Raw genomic sequence first — 9,668 nt, forward strand, 5'->3', positions numbered from 1 at the left:
TCAATATAGTTCAAAGGCAGTGAGTGGGGAAAGTTCAGTACATGCAGCATCAGTTCTAGGTCTCACAGGATGCATAGGATGGTCTCATAGGTTTTTATTTAGTGTCGTGTATCATGCAACACATCTGGGCAATAGGACACTTGCTTTGGCTATCCCAGCCTTCTTAATGACAAAGCAGCAGCAGCAGCAAGCAGTGGCTTTACATTGTCAAATGTATTTGTCTAGCTGGCATTGCCCCTTCATCTCACTGATAATTTGGTGCTTACTCAATTTCTCTTTTCTTCAGAGTGGTCATTACCTTGCATCTTTCAACATGAACAGCTTTCGTTTCCTTTCCCACCCAAACCACAATGAGATTCAGACAAAGTGTTGTACAAATATCAAATCTGCATGTGCTTTTGTGTGCATGTGTCTGTCCAAACAGTTCTTAAAAACACTAGCTGGCATGTTTTGTTACTTCAGTTTTCAAGATACTCCTTCAGCAGCAAAATCATCTAAATTGGTGAGGGTGACAATGCTAGTACTTTGGGTTCGGCTCATATCCTTTCCTAAGTGAACTTGAGTTTCTCCAGCATCTTGGTGGTAGGAGTAGGAGGCTGGCTCAGTGTCAGGCTGAATATCCACAGACTCAGTGTATCTGTAGTCCTGCTGGCCATCTTCAGGTAGTTCAGCTGGTTCTGGTGCAGCAGGCACTGACCAGGCAGGTTCAGAGAGTTGAGAAGGTGATTTCAGCACAGCTACTGATGAGGCTGGTAAAGGCAGCACTCTAGGGTAAGAGGCATAGGTGGAAGAAGAAGAGGTGGACTGGTGTAAGTTCTGTTCCAAGGAAGGGACTGAGACTTGAACATATTTGCCTGTTTCTGGGTCATAAAATGTCTTTACATTAACTTCAGCTGGTAAATCAACTACATAGTATTGACCGGAGTCAGGGTCTTGGAGGAGTTTCCGCTGGGTGGAAGAGGGTGAAGAGCTTGCTGCAGGTGCAAGTCTAGATTTCCCAGGAGTGGTTTCTGTGGGAGTGAAAGTTGAGAGAAGGGGAGGATGAAGGGGAGAATATACTGAGGGTGAAGCAGATACTATTGTCTCTCCAGAATGAGTAGGCTTTCTCCCTACAGCATCTGCATGCTCAGTCTGATGGTTTTTCTGCTGCTCTTGCACTTTTTTCCTCTTGTTTGCCAGCTTTTTAGCCCGACGCAGAGCCTTTTCTGTTTTTGGTGGCACAGTGGGTGGTTTGCCTGTGGGTCTCCCACTAAGTCCCCTGGGCTCCAGTCTCCCATCTTCCCCTGTGACATCCAAAAGTAGGTTCCTCTGTGCTGAATTGATTATCTCTTCTGCAGGCATATAAGCTTGCCTCTCTAGTGCCATGTTCAACAAGGCAGGATTTGTAACATCCTCTGTCTCTCTAAGGCCAGAAATAGTTGGTTTATCTGACAATGAACTGGCAGCAAGAGAGTGCATCGTGCTTCCTGACCTGGGGCTTGTAACAGCAGAGCATGAAAGATTGTCTAACAAAGGTGCACCTTCTGTATGCAGGATATCCTCTAAAGTGTCATTGGATACAGAAGAACAGGTGTGGTCCTCTAATATGGAGCCAGTCACAGGGGAAATTGTCTGCCTAGTGATTATTTTTTTTGCACAAGAGCCCCCTTTGCGGTTAGATAAATGATGATTCTTAAAGTAATTTGTCTTTCTTTCTGCAGAATAGCTGGGGTTATTTTGTGCTTGGTCATTTTCCAGACCTATAATTGGCTGTGCTAAGCTGTGTCTTGCCTTTGTATGCTTCTTTTTACTTCTACAGACACTTTCCTCATCCATTTTCCCAAATTTATTTAACAACACACAAGTCTTTTCATCTTCCTCCGTCAGTTTTCCAAATGAAAAGCTCTCTGTATTTTCCAGAAGACTGGGATCCAGTGTTACTGAAGTAGATCCAGGCTCACTGGCTTCTTTTTCTCTGTCAGTTGCTCCATCTCTCACATTCTGCTGCCCTCTGTGTCTTGATGCCCACCAGCCAACCTCCTGGGCATGCAACATGTGCTGCTTGTTGTAAACTGCTGGGGACATAAACTTACATTCCATTTCCTTATAACTGCTGCTCACTGTATCATCCAGGGAAAATGACCGGAGTAGGGGCAGCTTGACAGCCTTTATTACCTGAGGTGACCTGAATGTGTTATCTTTAATCATAAACAGACTGGGTTTGGTTGAGCTTGAAGATGAAGGTGTTTGTGGTTCCTCAGGCCTGGAGATGGACGTGTCTCTTATACTGTCGGACGCAGAATTTGTGCTGTTGGCCTCTTCCCTTTTCTCTCTCTCTAGTTTCTCTTTCATCAAGCTCCTCTCTTCATTCCCAGTAACACTTCCCTCCCTCTTCTCTGCTGCACTAGTACCAGGGCTGATACAAGCACGATATTGCAGTTCATCTTCCCCAACCTCTTTCCCTCTCTCCTTGTGTCTTTTCTTACTTCCTGAATGCATTTCACTGTCAGTCCTCTGGCTTTCTTGGAGGCATGTCTGCTCCATCAGGGGCACTGGCAGAAATGGCTCTTCTTGAAGTGGCTGCTCCACTGTGGAGACAAAGGATTGCTCTGAGGAACTAGTGCTTCTTTTGCCCCGTGCTTCATAGCCAGGTACCACAATGTTGGTTTGGGTGCCACTGTAAGGTTCATCTTCTGGTGGTGAGAGTTGGTTTAGGAGTGTTTTGAAGGCAAAATTTTCATTCTGAATAGCAGCTTGTCTTTCATTTTCCTCACCCTGCACATTGTGATTTTGCATAGGCTGCCCAGCTTTTGTATCTACACTGTCTCTACTGAATGGTCTCTGTGCTGTATACTGCTGATGTTTTCCTAAGTCAAGTTCATTTGATTCATATCTGAATGAGGGGAAATCCCCTGTGTTTTTAACCAGATCTTGGTGCTTTGAGTTGTCTTGCTTCATGCTGTCTCCTGTTTGGTAAAATGGAAGGTCTTCTGTTGTCTGGGGTGAACTTAAAGTCAGGTAATTGCCTGTGAAGTGTCCAGTTAAATCGGTTTTATTGTCATTTTCATGAACACTGCTAGACAATACATAAGCTATATCACTCAATTCATCTTTCTCTGTAATATTTTTCTCACTTTCGTCATGTGAAATTGAGAATGAGGAATCCATTTGCACACTCTCCTGCATATTTTCCCTTGTTTTATTTTTCTCCTCCAAGGCCCTTAACAGGGGAGAAGGGGTATAAATGCTTTTAACACGTTTGCGCACATCCTTTAAGTTAAATAACAGACTCGATGCTGTCAACCTGCAATTATCCCAAGACCTGTAATCATCTAAGGTGCTCTCCCCATGGTCTCTTGAGGCCGTGCTCTCTGTGGGAGGAGGTGTCAGGGGGATCAGCTCACTTTCAACAGTGTCCACCTGCTGTTTCATTGGTATGACAGGCGTTAGGAGTTCGCTGATGTTGAAAGAGGAACTGATGGATCCAGGGGAGTTTGCCTGTTTAGCCAGAGGAGTCACATGCAGACCAGGGTCAGCACCAGCTGCCTTTTCAGACAATGAGGTCTTGTGGCTGTCTGTGACCTTCTCCTTTGCAGGCTGTCTCTTCCCTGCTGCCCTTTCTGTAGCCCTCTGTCTCCTCCAGGGTGGACAGGTATTGCCCAGCTGGGGGCTGTGGGATTCCTCTTCAGTTAAGGTGGCCTGGGCTTTCGGTGGAGGTGGACTGGGTGTCTCAAACCTGAGTGAGGGTGAAACCATCCTACAGGACACAGACTGGGGTGACACAGAGGCTTGGGACAAGGCAGTGGGGGAAAGTCGAGCTGGCACTGGGGGTGGTGGCACAGGAGGGGCTTCAGGGCTAGGGGGAGTTGAGGGACGGCCGGGCCGGGCCAGGGGTGGGAGAGGAGGTGCTGGTGGGGTGGGGGGTGGCCGAGGGGGACCCTGGTGTACATGGTTCCTAGGGGGAGGCGTGGGAGGGAAAGCAACAGGAAATTTGGTTTCTGTAGGGACGAGACCCTGAGGTACAACTCGGAGAGAGAAAGAAGCTTCTTGTAGAGTTGGCTTCATCTGAAAATCTTTCTCTTTCTTCCTAGCAACACTGGTCATGACAGGTGACAATTTATGTTCATCTGTGTGGGATCCTTTAACAACTGGTGATTCTTCCAGGTATGCAAGACCATCCTTTTCCATTTTTAAGTCAACAAATTCCTCCTTTTCTGTCATTTTTTTATGATGAACATTCCATGATTCAAAAGCACTATTCTCACTGTGAAGAAAACTGCCTTTTTTTGCTGGTTCACTAACTTTCAAGTTTCTGTTTTTTAAAGCCTTCTTAGAAGAATGGGAAAAATTTGACTTGGCTACTTTTGACATCTCAATCAGCACAGGATAATAACCATCAGAGTCCCCATAACTCAGACCTATTTTATTAGGTCTTCTCTGTGGCTCATGTTTGCCACTGAGGCAGTGGCTACCTTGACTAGCCTCAGAAAATTCAGAAAGTTCCTTGTGGATACTTAAAATGTCTGTATCATCCCAGGAAGCAGTATCATTGCCATGATTTATTTTGTATTTTTGAAAGCTATTCTTAATGGGCTGCTTATTTGCTATCAGAGAACTTCCTGACCCTTGGTCTGCAGTCTTATCAAATGTCTTAATCAATGAGGACACTTTTGAAACATGTTTATTGTTCCTTGGACCAGGGACTGGCAAGCTCAATTTCCTTTCCATGGCAAAGGTGTTGTTTTTAGCAATCCTCTTCTCCTCCGAAGCACACTTAGGTAACTGCTGGAATGTAGAAGCCCATATTGTATGTTCATTGTTTCTTGCTGTTAGCTTGTCACAGACATTGCTTTTCTTGATGTCATGGTTTAACGTCCCTGAGTGAATTTTAGCAGACAACTGGAGGGCGAAGTCAGGTGAAATGCAAAGTTCTGGTTCATTGTAAGGGTCTTCAAGTTCTGCTACACACAAACTTTTGAAAGCCCGATCTGTGAGGCTGCTCACCTCTCTGTCTGCGTCATCCAGAAGACTCCCAATACTTGAGGAATCACTGTGTCCTTCTGTATGTTTCTTATTTCCCTGCATTGTTCATGAGAGTCATGGGTGAAGTATCCTAAGGTTTAGTTTCAGATGTTGAATAGGCAGGTGACTTTGTGAGGCAGATCCAGCTGTTTGCAATTCACAAGCACAAAACCATTCTTCCAGATGGTGCTGCTGCACATTGACTCATCTTACAGAATGGCTGAAGGAAACTTTCTTCTCTGCAAAGCCAAAAATTATAAATTACAATTTTTCTATATTAACATTATTAGACAGAGAGCATTTTCCAGATATATCAGTCACTGACTAATGTTGTGATGCTAGCAACACAATGAACAACATGAAAAATTGCTGTTATTTTGATCAATTCAAGTAGCTCATGGTAGATAGTTTAATTTCTGTAAAGAGCCATTAAAAAATGTGTTTTCACCTCATATTTTACTTGAGCTCTTAAACAAGGACATAAGAAACAAATTTCAAGTACTTCCCTTTCCATACCTCCAACCATAAACACTTCCAAGTGTTGTGCATCCATTTAGAAAAGAAGGTTAGCCTTTTTTTGCCAGGAAGAATTAGTAACAAAAATTGCTTAAAAAAGATGTCACTGAGTACATCATTGCACACTAAGTCCAAAATGAAAGAAAAGTTTATAAAACTGAATTGTCACAGCTTTGTCATGATTGCCATGAACACAACCCTCATTTGAGAAAGCAGAATGGCACTATAGGTAAAAAGGATTACTGTGCACGTTCCAGAGCCTCAGTGCTGGGGTACAATTTAGCCACCCATAGCAGGATACAGCTGGGTTGTGTTGGTCTGTTGGACTGACGAGGCTGCTAACATCAGCTTAGCCAGCAGAAGGCAGGAGTGCCCCGGGGACTGTAGCAGACCCACTACAGTAGCACAGGGAACATTTGATTTCAGTTCCAGCACTGCTGAGAGCTAAAGGTAACTCATTCAACACAATTATAAGGTACCACAGACTATGACACACAGTCAGGGCCCACAGTATTGAGGTTTTTGTGTATCTCCTGTCTGAACACAGGATGGGGGAATCTTTTAATTGAACAAGTAAAAGCAAAATAGATCCTCTGGCTGCACTCGAAATCTCTACACTAAAACTCTTCACAGTTTCTCTGTAAATTCTTTAGATGATTATTCTCACATTCGAGGACTTGAGCAGAGTTTTGACTAACTGCAGGGAGACTCAGTTTAAAAGCATACTCCAGAACTAAAACTCTTTAATGAAAGTCTGGTCTGTATCTCCATTTCCTCCTTACAATGGCATTATGAACTTGTGATGAGCTGAAATACCACAGTTCACATCACAGTGACTTCTATACGAGTAGAAGATATTTACATCTCAAGTTTGAATCCACTGATTCAGCTCACAGAACTGAGCAATGAAATTCAGATCTAGATTCCAGCCTCTCCAGGTGTCTAAATCCCTGATTCCACCTTGGTCCATCTCAGTGAAACTCTTGAAAAGGACCTGTTTCTCTCTATGATGAACCAGTGCTGGTCAAAGTATGAAAGGTAAGAGGAACTGAGTTTAATCAGCTGAATTACTCTGCTTCAGTTGTTTCTTCAAATGAAAACACTCCTCACATTCCTTTTCTATTTAAAAGAATCTCAGCCAACCTATTTTTAGACTCCAAGTATCATAGTGGATTTAGATCCTATCCTTCCAGCCATGCAATTCCAATGACTTATGCATAACTACAATAGATTTACACCAGAAATAAAATGAACCTAACAGAGCTTCTCCATCTTACTTTGTACAAAGATTTTTCAAACATGAGTTTCACTCCTCCTGCAGACATACATCTTTGTGTATAATGCAGCAAGAAAAAAGAGAAGTCAAATGAAAGGCCATCCTCCTCCTGGTTTTGATTCTTAACTGTTATATAAATGAGAAATACAAGTACATACCTGCCTTATAATTTTGCTTCTTGTTTTTAGAACTCACTCTCATACTTGTATTTAGCTTCTTTTCTGACCATCTTTAGTGAGGAGGTAGAAATAGTCCAGTGATGTAGATTCTACAGAAGTAGTGTCCCAGGATGTTTCTGACCTTCAGCATTTTTTTGATCCTAAGTGAACTCTGCAATTTGAAAACAAAGATATTTGTTTGCATGATCTGAGGATTGTTTTATTCATTTGTTCGTTCCCATTTTACAGCCATTTTAGGGCTGATTTACAGGATTTCTTACAGAAAGAGACAGCTGTCCATCCCAGAGTGACAATAACCAAATACCTGTTGGGTTTGCTAACTTGTGGAGTGCAGTCAGGTTCCTAGCAAACAACTGTCACAATCTCCAGCACACTCTGGTAGCCCCAGCAGGGACCGGCAGCTGAGTGAGCAATGATTTCCTGGCATTCTGCCCTTTGCAAAGGCTGGGTGATTACTACAGGCTAAAAAGAAGAATTCTTCCCTGCTGTGCCACCCTTTCAGAGGGACTGAAAGGAAAATATGTGCCTCCACTCCACCTGTATATGGCTTTCTACTGTCAACAAATACAGATGTCAATCTGGTCAACTTGGAACTAAAGCAGCTGAGGTTTGAAAGTCCTTGGATTCCACTGTCCCTGTGGTAAAGGAGATGAAAGGTGGACAGCTGGCATGGTAAGGGGCAGTAAACAAAACATCTTTTTGCTTCCATGCATGAACCAGAGGCTGGAGATGCTAAAGGAAAGCTCAGCCATGGCGAACAAGAATTGCTGCCATTCTTCTGCTGTGGAAACCCCCAAGGTTCAGGCCAGTTTGCCTAATCTTTGCAAGAATATATCAACTTCCTACAAGGAGAACTGTCTGGCCCTGAGGCAATGCAGATAGCACAGTCTTCTCAAAGGAAACTTTTGAGTCAGCTCATGCTATGCAAAACCTACTGGAAAAAGAGGCAACAAGGGCTCACCCACTGTGATTGTGTCCTGCACCTCACCTGAAGAATGGCAATTGGGTGTTTAGGGATAAGCCTGTACCAATCACAGCTTTATGTTGTCTAAGACGTGTGGGTAAAAAAAAAAGTTAAACTAAAGGAAAAGCAAGCAAACAACAAACAGTGCTGCATCTGGTTACAGACAGATGTAAAAGGGTAACCTCACTCCAGAGATGTGCAGTCAGTTCTCTCTTTGCTCAGAGGTTAAATTACAATTTTACTGCTTCGTGGTACTCTTAACTGTGCAAAGCCAACACAAACATGGGAGACGGTGATTAAGTTCTGTCTCACTCATTAACGGGGCTGCTGACTACATTCCAGTAGCACAGCATTTATCAGTACTTAGTGGTGGTGGAGCCTGAACTAGGAGGAATCTTGGCTTTCAGATCTCATGGACGGAGGTCTGGAGAAATATATTGTCCCTTGTAAACTGAGAACTTTTTTTGAAAAGTGAGTAGAGTAACTATAAGCATGGAGATCATGATGTAATCTCGGCAATTATTTTCCTAGATGGAGTCACAGTTACAAAAACAACTTGGCGCCACTGATTAAGGAAAGAATAGTGACTGCCACTGTCTCTGAAACCCTTGTGACAATCCTTGTCTTGCCTGGACATAATACGAGTGCTTGTAAAGTGTAATGTTTCAAGCTGGAAAACCTGTATCTGCACCAAGTGTTCAAGGTGCAGACCATTACTGGGACTGGATGGAAACAGCAGCACTGTACTGATGTAGCTATTCCTTGTATAAATACAATAACAACTTCTCAGGCAAAGAAGCTGTTCCTGGCTGGTTTAATAAAGTCCCATTTCTTTATCTTTTTGGACAAATATGGCCGCTAACAAGAAAGGTGCAGTATTTGAGCTTAGGTCAGGATTCAGCTAGTTCAAACATTTAAGGATGTCTGAATTTAGTCTATGTTAAAGAAAAAGGAAGGCAATGCTGGGCATCTGAAACCACTTGGAAATGCTGAGAAATGTGTGAGGTGCTAACGGTAGGCATCATCTGATACGAGCTACTGAAAAAGTTTGTATGAACACAGATTTCAAGCAGTTCAATCCAGAAACCAACCTCCCCACTCTTTTAAATAGGAGGCTTTTTTCAGTGTCTCTCTTAAGTGCCTAGCAAGTTGTGATGAGGAGGTTAAATTACAGATACTATTCCTGGCCTGGCACAGACTGAATGTCAGCCTTTTTTTTCACTAGACAGGAGCTGGGTAAACCAGCAAACTTGGCTGGAGTGTATGACATCACTGCTGCTGCAATATATACAGGCCAGTTGGTTCCTCCACCCCCCTGGGCTGGTATTTGGCTGAAGGGTTATGCCATGAGACATCACACTGGCATTTTGGCAGCGCCCTCTGGGAGTTGCATAGCAGTCTGAAGTCAGCAGCACTGCAGTACCCATGAGAATGAGAAGAGAAGGAAAGATTTTTTTTTTTTAATCTTTGTGATCTGGTTTCTTCTCTGTGGCATCCATCCACAGCTCCAGCTCAAAACTCAGAGCCCTGTGGTGACTGCTGGCTGACATTTATTCAGCAGCATGCTCTACTTCCACACATGCTGCTTTAAGTTTCCAGGGTCTCATAATGACAATGAATAGTTAATGCTCCTTGCCATGGGAAATAGGAGAATCCCTAATGAATTTATGACTTTTTTGCATAGGTTCATATTTGTTCATGGCACACACAGGACTGCATAATCAGATGAGAG

The 9,668-nt window shown here is 43.3% G+C and overlaps 1 protein-coding gene across 1 annotated transcript; it reads right to left on the bottom strand.

Annotated features, from left to right (window-relative positions):
* Positions 1 to 465: 465 nt before the first annotated feature.
* Positions 466 to 5,064, bottom strand: C8H10orf71 (chromosome 8 C10orf71 homolog). The gene has a single exon (XM_053984408.1). The coding sequence runs from the start codon at positions 5,062 to 5,064 to the stop codon at positions 466 to 468; it is 4,599 nt and encodes a 1,532-aa protein (XP_053840383.1).
* Between the last annotated feature and the right edge of the window lie 4,604 nt (positions 5,065 to 9,668).

The sequence above is a fragment of the Vidua macroura genome, chromosome 8 (genome assembly GCF_024509145.1).
Source record: "Vidua macroura isolate BioBank_ID:100142 chromosome 8, ASM2450914v1, whole genome shotgun sequence".
NCBI classification, from domain to species: Eukaryota; Metazoa; Chordata; class Aves; order Passeriformes; family Viduidae; genus Vidua; species Vidua macroura.

What these genes read in the sequence shown, in the direction of transcription:
- C8H10orf71 (XM_053984408.1), bottom strand. Translation starts at nt 5,064, where the DNA reads ATGCAGGGAAATAAGAAACATACAGAAGGACACAGTGATTCCTCAAGT.